The sequence below is a fragment of the Lipomyces tetrasporus genome (genome assembly GCF_029532465.1).
Source record: "Lipomyces tetrasporus strain NRRL Y-64009 chromosome Unknown POJ06scaffold_2, whole genome shotgun sequence".
In the NCBI taxonomy this organism is placed as follows: Eukaryota; Fungi; Ascomycota; class Lipomycetes; order Lipomycetales; family Lipomycetaceae; genus Lipomyces; species Lipomyces tetrasporus.
In genome coordinates, this window is record NW_026611597.1 from 2,328,502 (window position 1) to 2,344,163 (window position 15,662).

General features: G+C 47.4%; 6 protein-coding genes across 6 annotated transcripts; 3 read left to right on the top strand and 3 right to left on the bottom strand.

Moving 5' to 3' along the window:
- Nucleotides 1-1,844: 1,844 nt before the first annotated feature.
- On the top strand, nt 1,845-2,498 carry POJ06DRAFT_193219 (uncharacterized protein; the record flags this gene model as incomplete). The annotated part of the gene is made up of 2 exons (XM_056184902.1): nt 1,845-2,147; nt 2,196-2,498. 2 exons carry the CDS (start codon nt 1,845-1,847, stop codon nt 2,496-2,498), a joined length of 606 nt encoding a protein of 201 aa, XP_056046776.1.
- A 13-nt stretch (nt 2,499-2,511) lies between these two features.
- POJ06DRAFT_67228 (3-oxoacyl-reductase) lies at nt 2,512-2,849 on the top strand. Its single transcript, XM_056191378.1, has one exon. It carries the CDS (start codon nt 2,597-2,599, stop codon nt 2,768-2,770), a length of 174 nt encoding a protein of 57 aa, XP_056046777.1. The 5' UTR covers nt 2,512-2,596; the 3' UTR covers nt 2,771-2,849.
- POJ06DRAFT_67230 (uncharacterized protein) lies at nt 2,850-5,212 on the bottom strand. The gene is made up of 7 exons (XM_056191379.1): nt 5,090-5,212; nt 4,946-5,032; nt 4,808-4,891; nt 4,522-4,758; nt 4,281-4,470; nt 3,760-4,230; nt 2,850-3,704 (listed from the first exon to the last, which is right to left on the bottom strand). Exons 1-7 carry the CDS (start codon nt 5,147-5,149, stop codon nt 2,929-2,931), a joined length of 1,905 nt encoding a protein of 634 aa, XP_056046778.1. The 5' UTR covers nt 5,150-5,212; the 3' UTR covers nt 2,850-2,928.
- A 157-nt stretch (nt 5,213-5,369) lies between these two features.
- Nucleotides 5,370-8,454, top strand: POJ06DRAFT_67273 (Nsp1-like C-terminal region-domain-containing protein). Its single transcript, XM_056191380.1, has 3 exons — nt 5,370-5,419; nt 5,515-5,729; nt 5,791-8,454. The coding sequence occupies exons 2-3, from the start codon at nt 5,618-5,620 to the stop codon at nt 8,040-8,042; spliced, it is 2,364 nt and encodes a 787-aa protein (XP_056046779.1). The 5' UTR covers nt 5,370-5,419; nt 5,515-5,617; the 3' UTR covers nt 8,043-8,454.
- A 354-nt stretch (nt 8,455-8,808) lies between these two features.
- POJ06DRAFT_247259 (uncharacterized protein) lies at nt 8,809-10,062 on the bottom strand. Its single transcript, XM_056186887.1, has 2 exons — nt 9,437-10,062; nt 8,809-9,312 (listed from the first exon to the last, which is right to left on the bottom strand). Exons 1-2 carry the CDS (start codon nt 9,841-9,843, stop codon nt 8,961-8,963), a joined length of 759 nt encoding a protein of 252 aa, XP_056046780.1. The 5' UTR covers nt 9,844-10,062; the 3' UTR covers nt 8,809-8,960.
- Nucleotides 10,063-12,441: 2,379 nt separating this feature from the next.
- POJ06DRAFT_67287 (uncharacterized protein) lies at nt 12,442-14,650 on the bottom strand. Its single transcript, XM_056191381.1, has 3 exons — nt 14,629-14,650; nt 13,119-14,568; nt 12,442-13,059 (listed from the first exon to the last, which is right to left on the bottom strand). The coding sequence occupies exons 2-3, from the start codon at nt 14,481-14,483 to the stop codon at nt 12,550-12,552; spliced, it is 1,875 nt and encodes a 624-aa protein (XP_056046781.1). The 5' UTR covers nt 14,484-14,568; nt 14,629-14,650; the 3' UTR covers nt 12,442-12,549.
- Nucleotides 14,651-15,662: the final 1,012 nt, after the last annotated feature.

Sequence of the window (15,662 nt, forward strand, 5' to 3'; positions counted from 1 at the left end):
GCACAGCGGCCACTTGTAACCATCATGGACCGGAATATTCCGAAGTGCGGGGGACCCTTGTTTAAACAATGCTGTGCCAGGGTTTCGGCAAAGCCAAGTCAAAAAAAAAAAAAAACATATTATTTTGCTCCCTTTTCCACATGGAACACAACTGAATGCAACGCTCACGAACGACACCCAAAGAAGACGGAAGACGGGGCCGTGGGCTAGAGACTCCGAAAGGTGCGCTGGTAACTACGCTAAGCGACATTCGTTACAATAGTCTGGGATTGGATTAATGCATTTCGTCGCATGCTACGATATCTGGGTGTGGCCCGGCCCTGCTATGACACAAGAATAATCGCGGTCGAGAATGCGAAAGGCGATACCGTAGCAGGTTAATCGCAGGAATTTATCCGTTGCGTTAGCGGCCATTAGGGCTGGTGGCTGGACGGGCCGAATCCCGGCCGGCCGCAACGATCTCCTCCTTTCTCTTTGTCACCGGCAGCCTCGGACAAAGTCGTTCACGCGTGGTAGCAAGCTGTAAATACTAAGCAAAAGCGGGGTCAATAACGTATTTCACGGGCAAACTGGCCAAAATTCACCACCACACCGTCAAAATTGAAGATTTCATATCAAAATCAACCGCAACAGAATTAAATTGGTCAATCTAGCAGTTCAAATTGATAGCTATTTTACTACGACAGCGTCTGATTGTAAGCAGAAGGCATTTTGGATGCTGGTGAGCTAAGGACAGGACCCAGAATAGTGTTTTGCGGTGGAGTTTTACCCATTAGCGTGTTTTGGATTGTGACCGGTTCCCCCGTGAAATACGTTATACTACGAACGCAGATTCACATTAATCCGAAACATCTCGGAAATGCCGCTACAAATTATTCAATCTAATATCGATATGGACACGATCACAGCAATATAAGCAACCGATCATGCTTGATCGGCGTAGCTGGATATAGCATATTACGTCTCCTTCGGTGCTTTCTTGGTAGAGAGAATTCTGGCTTGCTAGCTGGCTATTCCCTGCCGGAATTACTGCTTGTGCGATTCAAGTCCGGGAACGTTAAACGGGTCGATGTGATAGTATAACAGTCCGTTTAGCTCGCTATTACGTGAGCATGCTAAAGGTGTTTTTGTTTCTGTAGTCTCGCATGATATGTCACATTTTTCTGGGAACTCTCGGCTTGTCATGGCCATATGAGCCATATCTCAAGGCACAAACCAACCGTGTTGCTATTACTGACCGAAAGTACCACAAGCAGGCCGCTGCTCGAGCTCAGGACAGAGGTAATCATACAGGCAGGACGGAAATTGCGCTCGCCATGATCACATTAATATGCCAACGCTTACTATACACTGACGACCTTGGTTTCAAAAAGCTTTTGGCGCGAGAATGATTGAATGAAGCCTAGCTTCATTTGACACGCGCAAGTCGGTACAGGTCGTCCTTGAAAACTAATGATCGAACATGTAGCTGGTCGGAATTTGTAAGCCACGCCGCGTAACGGACTGTCCTTTTGATGGCCTTGACTTTGATGATTAAAGTAGAAAATACAAGGATGATCGGACTGCGCATTAGCGCTGCTCTTAATTCGCAGACGTCTTTTCTTCACAAAGGGGTACAACTTCGCTAAGTATTAGCTATTGTTAAGATTCACGATTACGTGAACTTTGGGCACTCGTCCCGGCGTCCATCTTGAACCCAAACCCGACGACGACTTTTCTTTCATCTCCACATAGTCGTCCAAGCCCGATGAATCCCTTTACAGCCAGGCGAGTTAGCTCATGGCAAAAAATTGTCAGCGCTTTATGAAATTCGATATCATATATCCGTCTCACTACACTACACCATGGTCTTCCGACACGTCGCGGTCAAGCTCCACCGTCAACTAGTCCGCCACCTGTCAACCGCCCAACTACCCCTACTCGGCAAGCACTGTCTCATAACCGGCGGTTCTCGAGGAATAGGGAACGCTATCGCAGCCCGTCTCGCGTCAGAAGGCGCAAACTGCGTAGTTCTCTCCCGATCACTTTCCGCCGCACGTGAGGCAATAGACAAGCTTGCTGTCACGGCCGGACAGGCACACGTTGCGGTGCAGTTTGACGTTTCAAAGACGAGACGCATGTGGACTTCAGACGATCTCGGTGGCGTGGTATGTCCGTGTGCGGCAAGAAATGTTGCGACCTACTGACCGAGCTAGAATTTATCCTCAATTGACGTCCTCATCAATGCAGCCGGCGTCGCGCAGCACACGTTCCTCTTCACGACACCCGAGTCCGAGATCGAAAATATTATCAGCACCAATTTAATGGGTACTATATTTGCCTGTCGGACGTTTGCGAGACCGATGATGCGGAGGAAGGAAGGCGGTTGTATTATTAATATTTCATCGGTGTTGGCCGGTCGCGGTGCTCGCGGGTCGACCGTCTACGCAGCTAGTAAAGCTGGTATTGAAGGTGCGTTCATTGCATTTTTGGGTATTGGCTTTTTTTCAGCGCAATGACTGATGGAATCCTAGGTCTCACGCTTGCATTAGCCGCGGAATTAGGACAGAAGCATGTCCGCGTGAACGCAATTAGACCGGGACTGATACAAACTAATATGTTGACGTCCGCGGTGTCAGATGCGGCGGCGAAAGAATTCATGAGCAGGATACCATCTGGAAGACCCGGTACGCCTGAGGAAGTGGCCAACGCCGCGATGTTTTTAATACAGAATCAGTATTGCAATGGCACGGTTCTGACTCTTGACGGTGGGTTTGGCGCAACGCTTTAGAGGGCACACGGTTTACATAATTATTGCATCAGTAGGAGTCTATGGTTGCCTCTGTTATATAGAATTACTAGCTTTCCGTTCTGGCACGTATGAACTTTATCTTGTCATCCGCTATATCTATCGTATCTCTTTATCGTACCCAAACGCCAACTGCTCAACTAATCGATCTCAATAGCCTCGTCATCATCTACAACAACGACATCCTCATCTCTTGTCTCAACTTTTGACTTCTTCGTATCCAGAGTGTTGACTTCTACTAACTCATCGTCCTCGGCTTTGCGCTTCAGTCCGGCCGAAACGGCGACTTTGCCGTTGCTGACAGGTACTTCGTTCGCTTCTTCAGTCGGCTTTGGAACAGGTTTGCGAGGGATCTCAGGAATACTGGTCAGTTTGTAGTTCACGTCGACGTCACCGAGACCCTCCCTATGTATCGTCAGCGCAACGGTCACAACGACGAGAACAACGATTACGTACTTCGCATAAACCAACAGCTCAAGATTGACTCTCGGTGTTGATCCCTCCGGCTCCTCCTCATCGATAATCGTGACAAAGGTTCCATCGTCAATACCCAACTCCTTAAATGTCTTGTCCACATTATCGTCAAACTCGATATCATATAACAACTTGTCTGTCACAACGCTAATTTCTTCCGAATACCCCAACTTGGCCCGTAATACCTGCTCGACCAAATCGTGAAGCGTGAACTTACTCACGTCGACTTCCATACCACATCGCGCGACGCTGCACACGCCGCAGTGTGGATTCGGCGGCTGCAGTGATTCCGTGCTGAATATCCGTTCTGGTCGGCGGGATAGGAAGACGACTTTCGCGTGGTCAATATCGTTGTTGAGGATTTTGAAGCTTTGGAGGACGCAGACGCCGGCGATTATCGCGTTCGTCGTTGCGATAGCCGGGATAATGTTTCCAGCCATTTCTAATTACAGCCCATTGTTAGTCGACTTCTTGTGGCGCGAGGTATTCGAACTCACGTTTAATTTCGAATTTCGACTTTCGCTCGATGCCGAACACTTGAGATCGTAAGTTCGCCGCCGCGACGACAAAATTCAGAGTCTCGTCGTCGTCCTTGTCAAAGGACAGCACCGGCCGCGTACTGCCTTCAGCCGCATTTTTCTGTAACTGCAACAGCCTAGCACTCAACCTCTCCACACTGTCCTTAAACACGACGAAATTCTCCGCCAGAGACCACACAGGCTGATCGTCCGACGCTACTTTCGAAGCCGCTTTCTTCACCTCAGCATTCGCCGACCGCTGAAACTCCTCGTACAAGATTGGCACTGGAGCTTTTCGGTGCTTCCACGCATCTTCCATGGAAAGTAATCGATCAATGTCTATCTTGAATACCTTTTCAAATACAAGACGTGTAAATTCCGACGTTCCGAAGGCGTCTTTTATATGTTTGAGTTCTAAATTTTCGCGTCTCAGGTTCTCAATTTCCGAGGCTCGTCTGGGCGTCAGCATGGAAACCTTGCTAGTAGAATTGTGGACATACCATTATCGGAGTTGACAGAATTATCTAAATCTGGAGATTCATCCTCGTCAATGCCGAATAAATTACTGAAAAGATAACTTTTTGCCCACACGATACAGTGGATCGGTTGGCTTGGCGTTGTTCGAATCGTGCATACGGGGAAACTCTTGGGTACTTCTTTGGGATTACAGTCGTAGCATTCGGTTTTGCCCTGCTATCATTAGCCGAATTTGTCGACGCCGAAGCAGTTGAGGAGCCGAACCTTGACAATTACTTGCACTTGACCGTTGAATCCGGTAGTGCCACTCTCTATTAACGGCACTTCGGCGGTCAAACACATCCTATTAACATATCGTCTGGCATCCAGATTGTCCAACGCATTGAAGACTAAGTCAAACCGTTTAAACCAGGCGACACTGAACTGAGGATCCTTGATATTCGCGTGGGATGCCATCAGTTGGACGTCTGGATTGAACTTCGATGCCGTATCTCTCGCGACCTGGACATATAAGTATGCGCTTAAGTAGAAGGCAGTCTGAAATACATACCAATGCTTTGGATTTCTTGATGTGTTCATGTCTAAAAAGAAATTGACGATTCAAGTTACTGAGATCGATCGTATCCAGATCGACCTATGTTTCCTGTTAGCCATTCCAGGATTGAACCCAAGGCAGCCTTCTACAAACCAGATGGATCTCGCCAAATCCTGTCAAGACCAGGTTCTTGAGTAATTCGCACCCAATACCGCCAGCACCGACCATCAAGACGCGAGCCTAGTTGTAACATCAGTTAGTAAGTCTCATGCAATATAATGGAAAGGCTCATCCTACCGCCTTGACTCGTTCGTAAATGCCACCTAGTGCCTCAGTTACATAGGTTTCTCTAGACATCAGGATCTCTGTAAATGGATATTGGAAAGACCAATTTTCCAATTGTAAGGCGCGGTCTAGTCGATGTGCCGCGAAGAGCCCGTCGACGAAACCTGTGCGGCGCTCTCTTCGCGAGATCTGCCCTAACCCGTAGGATACGACACCCTCGACTTTTATCAACAACGCGACACTAGCTTTGTATGTCGTTAAGGCAGTAGGGACATTACCATTAACAGCGCATCTTTCGTTCATCAGATCGCGAATCATCGTCCCTCGTGTAAGAAGACATGTGTAAGTCTTTATTTAAATTTCATGTTGTTTATTCATATCGGGAGTGTGTATGGACGTGGGAGCGCGACTATGGTGCATGCTAACAATTTTGACAGCGACTGGATTTGGATTTGGCTCCGCGTCCAATAATTCGGATCAGAAGAAGGATGGATCGGGTAAGACTGTGTAGCGAGTTACCGAGAAATTATTTGAAGAACTATGATCTTCAACATTGAAGAACAGATAGCTGACGGTTGGATAGGCGGCGCTTCCTTTGCTTTCACTGGGTTTGGGCAGTCAATGCCTGCGGCAGAGAAAAAAGATGGAACATGTGAGTATTGGCTTGTAGATCATATGCCCTGTTTCTAGACTGATGATTATCTGATTGACAGCATCCACTCCGGCATTCGGATCGTTTGGTTCAGGTTCAGGATCTAATCCATTTGGTAGCTCCTCGACAGGTGCATTCGGGAGCAACAGCGCAAATAAGCCACCGATTGCAGGATTCGGCAGCACTACGACTACATCTGCGCCTACTGCATTCGGAAGCACGGCCGCATCGTCCGCTCCATCCTTTGGTGGATTTGGCGGGTTTGGATCATCTAATACTACCTCATCGAAGTCATTGTTCGGAGCGACCACCGCCACGTCTAGCAATCCCTCGGCGTTCGGATCCACAAACAATGCAACAACCAGCGCATCATCGTTTGGGTCTTTGACAAAGGCTTCCATCCCGTCGCCGTTCGGATCAAATACCGCTACACCCACTGCAACACCCTTTGGTACAGCAGGGCCAGCTTTTGGAGCGGCTTCCACGCCGGTGTCGTCGACAGGGTCTTCTCTGTTTGGGTCGACGACTGCCACTACTTCAGTTCCGTCAGCTTTTGGAACGCCCCCAGCCTCTACGCCGGCATTTACGTTTGGCCGGACAGCCACAGTCGGGGGTTCTGCATCAGGACCAGGTACTCCAGTATTCGGATCGGGAGGATCGTTTGGACAGTCTATCGCCAGTAACAAATTCTCAACTACGACGTCAACAGCACCAGGTACCTCAACAGCTACTAGTGGAACGATGCCTGGTCCATCGTTGTTTGGCGGATCGAAGCCTACTTTTGGCTCTCCAGCAATCTCGACCTCGACTACGCCGTCAACGTCAGCACCTTCACTATTTGGATCATCCATGACTACTACGTCTGCACCATTCTTTGGATCATCTGCAGCGGCTATCTCGGCGCCGCCACTCTTCGGATCTAACGCTGCTACATCGTCTGCACCGCCGCTATTTGGGTCATCTACCCCTGCTACCTCTGGCCCCTCACTTTTTGGCGTAATTCCTAGTACCTCGAAGCCGTCTTTCTCATTTGGTTCCCCTGCGACTGCTTCGTCAGCGTCGCCTTCTGTGTCCGGTGCGACAATGACTACTAGTAGTACCGCAGCTAGTACTAGTGCGCCGGCTTCATCAACTCCCGGCATGTCTACGACAGGATTGTTCGGAAAAACACCGGCTGTAACTTCTGCGCCGCTATTTGGGTCATCTACCCCCGCATTTGGCTCCTCCACTCCAGCAAGTAGCGCCAGCGCAACGGCAGGAATCAGTGCGGGTGCTACTCCCAAACCAAATCTGTTCTCGGCACAAGCAACTAGTACATCTTCGACTTCTTCGACTACAGCACCGACGTCGGCGCCATCACTATTCTCTAGCGGCGATGCGTCGACCAGCGGTGGTCTATTCTCCACCCCGTCGTCCAGTGCATTGATCGCTCCATCTACGACAGGCACCACTAGTCAAATATCGTTCGGCGCCAAGCCAGCCGCTGTGACCAGTACGTCATCCGCCCCGACTACCGCAACCACCATGTCGACGTTATCGGGTAAGCCAGCTATGTCAGCTGCCGCAGCGAGCACTGCAGCAGCGACAGACACCTCAAAAGCGACACCAGCGTCTGCTGCGCAACCGACAACTTCCACAGCACCACCGGTACCTGCTATGACGATCCCAGCGGTACCGGCTCCGTCTTCGCTCAAGAACAAGTCGATGGAAGATATTATTTCAAAATGGACTACTTCGTTGACGAAGTACTCTCGTGAGTTTGCACTGCAAGCCGAAGAAATATCCAAGTGGGACCGTGTTCTTGTCGAAAATGGTGAGAAGATTTCCCAACTCTTTACGGAGACTGTGCAAGCAGAGCAGACACAAGGAAAAGTAGATCAGTTACTCCTGTACACCGGCAAACAACAGGATGATCTTGAATCCGTATTGGAGGTGTATGAGAAGCAGGTTGACGAAATGCTGGCCAGTATTAGCGCCGCGGATGGTATGCAAGCGCCGGACATGGAGAGAGAGAGAGCGTATCAGCTTGCTGAGCGCTTGAACGAGCAATTAGATACTATGGGCAAGAACCTCTCCGGTATGATTGAGGAGATTAATAAGTCATCAGCGACGCTCAATAGGACTAAGGAGGACGATCCCTTGTCACATATTGTAAAGATTCTTAACGCTCATTTGTCCAGTTTGCAGTGGATCGACGCCAATACAGCGCAGTTGCAGGACAAGATTAATGAAGTCAAGGCTTTAGAAAGCCAGACCAGGGATAGAATAGACAACAATGAATTTTATGACTATCGGTCACGATATGGCCGTTAGTTGTAGACCAATGTACATATGTCAGAATCGGGTAATTACGATGGAAATGGGAGATCAATGTCGCTTTGACTTAGGAACGATCGTTTATTTAAAAAGTGTATTTTAATCAGTAGTTATGGTGGCAGAGTCTCAGTAATATTTGTTTCAAGAAGTAGTAACTTACTGAACGCTGACGCGAAGTTTGCTGGTGGCTTCGACCAATAGCAAACTGCATTGCCCTCTAATCCGTGCCAGCCACTATAATGCGCACCAAGATGCATCGTGATTAAACAACCTTACGGCAGTCGCTAACGGTAATGGGGCATTTTATGCGGCATCACCCCGACTTGAGAGCTACTTGGATTGTATGGAATATATTTTGCATACCATTAAGATTATAGCGGCGTTAGTTGCATTGTGAGCTTGCAACTCACATGTGTCGATCATGTAATCGTCTATAACATTATCAAGCTGTAAGCTCTTTGATCATGGCGTGGATCCCGAGCGAGAGGAACGTCGAGAAGGGCAAAAGAAATTCAAGCCGACTTTCAAGACGTAACTTGTATGTTATCCACTAGCCCAAATTTGTTACGCCCCTCGCAAAGGACGAGGCCTGAGGTTTCGCTGTCTCAGTCTTCATCCCGGGCTGTAAATGATTGCCAATCGTATAGGAATCCGACGACCGACCCTGACATTCGACTGCGGGACTTCTGCTGATTTTAAAGACTCGATGGTCTGATCAGATATTGATACTATGCGCGGTCTAGCGGTAAAAGACCAGTATACAGGACAAAGAATTTTCAATTTTCTTCAGTTAGACCCATTTTATGGTCGGACGCTATTACATATTAAACTAGACACTGGCACGTTCTAAGATCCATGTATGCCCTCAAGTATCAAAGTGCCTCAAAGGAAATATTTATCGCGCACGCCTAACTCTTACGCTCTTTTCCACACCCCAACCTTTTTCCCCACCCACTCATCATCGCCATGTTCCAGATCATTGGCAATGACCTCCGCATTGTCTTCTAGATCAGTCGAATATTGGCTGACGTTCTTCGCCAGAACTATGAATGGACCCACAAGTGGGATCCTTCTCATCCACGAATCCTTCCAGTGCGGCGGTACTGTAGCGGACATAATCAATTTCTGTGTACCTTTCACAGGCACGACCAACTCAGAGGACCTAGGGTTCATCACACTGGGACAGAGGATCGACCAACGAATTACGTCCGTGGGGATAGTTTGGAGTAGGACGAAGTTTGGCCGATGCTCACGATAAACGGGCAGACTAATGATGATGGTCAGTTCAACTCTGTTCTCACTGAGAACCTAAGCAATTCAGTTGCAAAAACTGTCTGCAATTCGCACCCCATGGCAGGTCCCCAAGGCTGCAACACAAGGAATAGACTTACTAATCGACTAGCATCGACTTTGTCCCCGGCATATCTAACAGCCCTAAACCGGCCAAGAACCACACTCTCAGTGCTTTCTTTTGCTGCGCTCCGGCCTCCTTAGCAGCCTGAACGACAGCAGCAAAAATCGCTGGCAATTCGCTTGATTTCCATGGCAGTAAAGCGGCCAAGCCCGCGGTATTGACCACAGCATCGCAATCGTTGTCAAGTATGGCTTTCTTGATCAAATCGGATGATTTGGCATCGCCTTCGACAATTGTAATCTCAGAAAGGATGGCCGAGGGCAACATCGACGAAAGCTTCGCAGACGAGCGGACAAAGGCAACCACGGTGAGATTGTGTGACAACAGAGCCGGGATGAGGCGGATGCCAAGGTTGCCGGTGGCACCGAGAAGGAGGACTTTCATGATGTATACAGATGAATAATCTTAAGGCAATGCCTGCTAACGATATGAGTCCTCGGGACTGAATGGGGACATGGTGGCCTTATAAGTTGTAGCAAAGCAAGGCCAGTTTCTGGCTTGATGGCTCCGGGCCCGTCAGGGGAACATCTGAGAGTCGGTAGATGGTTCGCCCGGAGATTTAAATAAACCTAACCCAAAGCGTGGCATTGTTGCCAGTCGGAGGTTGATTGTTCCGGACAATAGTCAAAATTAACGCCACGGCCGAGCGCTTGTCGAGACGGTGAATGAGTCTCCCCGTGCGCCCAGTAGACTTACATATCATCACCCTAACCAATAATAGGCTAAGCCCAACCAGTAGGCTAAGCCTAAACAAGAAGGTTACGCAAGGAAAACGACTGGATGACACTGATGCTACGTAAGCACCTCCCTGTCAGCAATAATTAAAACTGTGATCCATGCCACAACGATCATATGGATTGAAGGCAAACAAACGGGAGCAGAAGCAGCTGATAATTAGTTACATGGCTGAGTAGATTGTTAGGGGTGCACACGAATAACGCTTTACGAATATTCATAAGTCGAATACGAATAGATTGCTGTCGGCCGCTTATATAATATTCGTACAAATAAGGGCCTGATTCTTTTTTTTAATGGCCCTCCCATTTAAATTCGTAAAAAAAAAGAGAATCGCCCCTTGTAATGGTACTCCCATTAAACCTAAAAAGAATCACCCCTTCTAATGGCGCTCCCATTATACACAAAAAGAATCACCCCTTCTAATGGTACTCCCATTATACACAAAAAGAATCAGGTAACGTTAAATGGAGCTCCCATTTTACTAGCGTAAATGGAGTTCAAATGGAGGTCAACCTTTTCCCATACAAAAAGCTAATGGAGGTCTGACCTCCATTTCAACTCCATTTACGCTAGTGAAGCCTACCGAACACCACACTTCTGACCACTTTGAAGAATCAACCTTCAAGCTACAGCGACACGTCACAAGATGACGAATCTGAGTCATATGCTCATACCTTACAAATCATTTGTCATGATTTGTAATTAGCATCTTGTGTGGAATGTTCGAGGATATAGGTGTAGAAGCGAGTACTCTCAGATGCTCAGGCTTCCCAAGGCTTTGTTAGGCCGCCAGGCAAGTACTGGTTAGGTGATACTGGCTATGGAAATAGTGAGTTTGTTCTTGCACCCTATCGATCGGTGCGGTACCATTTGAAAGAGCAACGGCCGGCCAATTTAAAGTACTTTTCTATCTATCTTGTCTTCTTTTACATACTAATTTATACGGGAATTATTAGGCCAGAGAACGCCAAGGAGCTGTTTAACCTCCGCCACGCGTCATTACGCAACGTTATTGAACGGATAGTCGGAGTTATAAAGAGGAGATTTAAAATACTAGCGGTAATGGGGGGAGTATTCAATACAAACGCAGATTCGGCTAGTACTTTTTGGCCTCCTTGGCCTTTTTAACTTTATTCGTCAAAGGGAAGGTGTTGACTTGAGTGATGATATTGGTGACAATGCAGGGGATTCAACTCCTTTGGTGGCTACAACAGGGTCTCAATCTGAGGCTCTAAAGCTATGAATGAGTTTAGGGATAAGATTGCTCAAGAGATGTGCGTAGCGTACTGTCAGCATATTGGAAGGGGTTTTTCAAAAACTCTAATAAAAATTATATAAAAACGCTGTAAAACAAGACACTCATCCATAAAGGATTTTAACACCTGCATGTCTTTCTAGCCAGCGGTAAGTCCAATCACTATAGACTCTGGTCCGGATTCGAAGGCAGATGCGATAGGTAGCGGAGTATCGAAAGGGTCTTCTGAACGACGACGAGGGGGGTATCCAAACGCTCTTCTCGCGGCAGTGGCGGGGGAGGGGAAGAGACAGTAATTGTATCTTCTTCAAGAGGCTCCATAAACTGTGAAGGCCATGTAGCCTAACGTGACTTCTCTTCTTATTAGTACGGGTCATTTCAAGAATATCAAATATTGATACGAAAGAAAAGTTAGAGGGAGAGAATTAGTAGCGTGTAACTATAGCTTTAGTAATAAATATAGTTACTGGAGTCGCGTTTACGCGGCTGTAGGGTAACTTTATGCTCTCCTCAAATTAACGCGTAAATTTCTTTCCGATCCGGGACACGTGCGGATTCAAATGGGAGCTCCGTTTATGGAGGTAAAATGGAGCTCCCATATAAGCGCATGAAACCCTGAGCCCTAAATGGGACCTCCATTAGAAGGAAAAAAATGGCCGCACCTAAACGGAGCTCCCATTTAAAAAAGTAAATGGGAGGGCTACTAAAAAAAAGAATCAGGCCCTAAATATGCATTAACTATTCCTAAATCCTAAATAGTAAAAATCGAGAATAATATTCGGCGTCCGACCAAGCTCTATTCACAGGCTTTTCTGCCTGTGAATTTACCGCCTCTGTAAGCATATTTTTCTGTTCCTTCCTATCGTCTAACTGCTCCGTAGTTCTTAGTTTTCTCCACATCGGATGAAATACCTTTTGCATCATGTTCATACGCAACAGAAGACACAGCATACCAAGCCTGTATATCATCCGCAGACGATACAATAGATCATCCTGCGTAATCTGCCTGGCTAACCCTTGCATTTCCTCCTAATCGATCAAACCTTCCATTCCACCACGGCTTGGACTATAACTAGCATATCCAGATTTATTCGCTGTTACTTCTCGGGGTGCTTCCTTGTCCTCTTGTGATGGTCCACCATCCCTGGGATGTCATTGACACCGTATTCGCTCGAGAGATTGACGCGCTTTTGCAGAAGCTTTTCCGTTATCGGTGACCTAATCGGGTTGGCGGCCATCTCGTTGAGATATTCGGGACGCTCAATCCAGGTTACATCTGGAACTGCGAGCGAAGGGCTCTCTGTCATGGGCGTGGAGTTATCAAAAGACTTGAGCACCAGAACACTAAGCTTCCAAAGGCAGGAATAGAAGTCATCTGAATACTCGACGTGTGCTCTTTGCATAGTTAACTGAAAATTCGATAACCCGCCCTCCAACAGCGATGCGAGAAGGAAAATAGTTCCACATAGGAGGGCAACACTTTGCGCTCCCAGAAGCGGCGGAAGTCCCAATATCCAAGTTGTCGAAAAGATTTGTGCACCTCCATAATATTTCGACGCTATCATATATGAAACCGATATTATCCCAAAGATTACCGATGGAATAAGCTGCATTAAATGTTAGCTTTTCGAAGTCCGCACAGAGAAAGAGAAATAGCTTCAATTACTCGATAATTCTGTAAGCCCAACATCGAAATGACACACAGCGAGAGATACTTGGATGACCATAAAAGTGAGGCTATAAGCAATTCTAACGACAACTTCTGCTCTGACAGAGCCTTCTCGAGGGCATCCCTAAATTCAGAAATGATCATTTGCGTATCGGACGACACCGTTCTGCCCTGCAGCGCACTCGAGAATATCTCGACGAGGTGAACAGTATAGAATGCGCTATATAAAGACCGCAAGACATCCGGTCCTGGACACGTTTCACCTTCCGCCCTATTGATAGAAAAGTAACGCGGAATGTACGGCGCCAACGCCGGCGAATAGCATTTCAATGCGATGACCAAATGGCCCGTTGTCCGCGCCAGTAGAAATATCGTCACAGAGCCGATAAGCAATCGTGCATAGAGTGGCCAAATCTGGTTCTGCGGGCGCCGAGAAGACAAGAAAATTGCCACGTACATGGACAGCCACACACCCCGTTTTCCCAACTGTGCGAAAAACGTCCATCTTTGTCTATCATTGGGGGCGACTTTTAAAGTCGGCTTTAGCATAATCCGCGAGAACGGATGGGTAACAGGCATCGGAGGCGACGTTAGCACTGACACCTCTGCCTTTAGAGCAACATTCGACGTTGACATCGGCCCGTCTATAGCACCATCCACGACGGTGGGGAAAATGGATGACAATATTGAGGTCACTGCAACTGGGGTCAAACTTGCCTCACTGACTATCTCCCGCCCTATCTGGTACCTCTTATAAATGCGAGCCACTTCGGCAATCCGTTTTGCACAGATTGATTCATCCCCGCTGGCTTTAGCCGAGATTCCCATCCACCCAACCCACGAACCCTCGTAATATGTCCTTTGGCAACTATCAATAAACACAGAATGCAACGAATCCAAAGGAAGTGACTCTATGTTTCTGTGTATCAACTCGCTAATATCCGATTCCTTCAGAGCAGAGCTACAGGCTCGGTCCTTCGACATTACCCAGAACTCTGCCCACCACATAGTATCGCGGGATGAGAATTGGCCCTCCCAATAGCTGCATAGACGATCGCCTCTATCTCTCTCGAAAATTGTCATGTCTGTCCAGAGGGCATCCAAGAATTTCTCCTCAAACTGAAGTGCAGCTACCCAGGCATGAGCAGTAATATTTAAGAGGCCTGTAAAAGTTCGATAACGCCCACTTTTACGTAATGCAAGTTCCGGCCCCTCGAGGTTGACGGCCTCAATGATGGGAACGGCCAAACTATCACCTTTATCAACTCTGTCTGTATCCTGGCCAGTTGATTGCAGTGACTGGACAAGTATTGCCAAAAAAAGCTCTATTCCGATGAAAAGAGCAGTTCGCAACTGCAGCATAATCGCAAAGCCTGGCAGTTGTAATTTTATTCTCCCCGTTCAGCTTGAATCGACTGCTTTGTTATAGTCGATGTCTGACCGAAAACTGCATCAGATTGTCAGTTTCAGCTAACTACCTCGAGTAATAGGACAGATAGGAACTTACGTTAACACATTGACAACGACATGCACGAGTGATGACAGGGTAGTTTGTGAATAAATTGTTGCCGAAAGCGAAAGCGGTCATCTGGTTTAGATAGTATAGACTGTGTCTGCCGGCCGATATTTAATACCAATGCCGACGCCGTTATCAGAGACCCCGCTGGCCCAGCCTGCATCAATAACGATGGATTGCACGATGGAATGCAGTGACACTGGCAGTCATCATAATAGTGCTGAAGGTTTAGGGATTTTCAAGCGAACAAACTGAATTACCTGGTCTCTGCTCTGCCGACGTAACTCAGCATTTAAACTTTTTTCTGTAAGCCCCTGAAACTCTTAAGGGTAAGGGTTAATCTCGAGAACAGAGGATGCCGACGGGCACAAGCGGAACGGAAGAGAAATGTGCCGAGGTTAGAAGGCACAAGAGCAAGAGAGAAACGCCCTCTGATGACTAAGATTGTCACAATTTGAGTGTCCTAGGGCGATCTCGCCTGGGAATGTCCGCCGCTGCATTTTGGGTGGAATACGGAGAGCGCGTTGGGTATTATGGTGACTTAAAGCTTGGGCCGTACAAACAGGGTTAGGGTTAATAACATCAAATCCTGGATATAGAGCGGAGACAAATGAAGCGCAACGAAATCAATCCACAGAATAAACACCTATCGAATAGAACGCTAACCACAACACCTACATGGGTAAAACCCAAACCTAATTAAGTTAGTAGGGTAATGCAGTAGGAAGGTAGGGTAATATTCTACCGCGGCCAAAAATGCCATGTTCCCATAGTTAAGGCTAATGTACCCCAAGTACCACATTATCAAGTTTCTAACGAGCAACCAAAAAATACCATAATCTGTATTAGACAATCCAACTGACGTATTATTTTATTTTCAGTTTCATAACCGAAAGGATGGTGATGCTATTAAATGATTGCGATGGGCGGGTACGATTTTCGAGACTAACCTAACCTTTAGTCACCATTGTTTATTGTAGAGTGAGTGCTCCCAAATGCTGCGATAGACGATCCTTAGTGCGCAC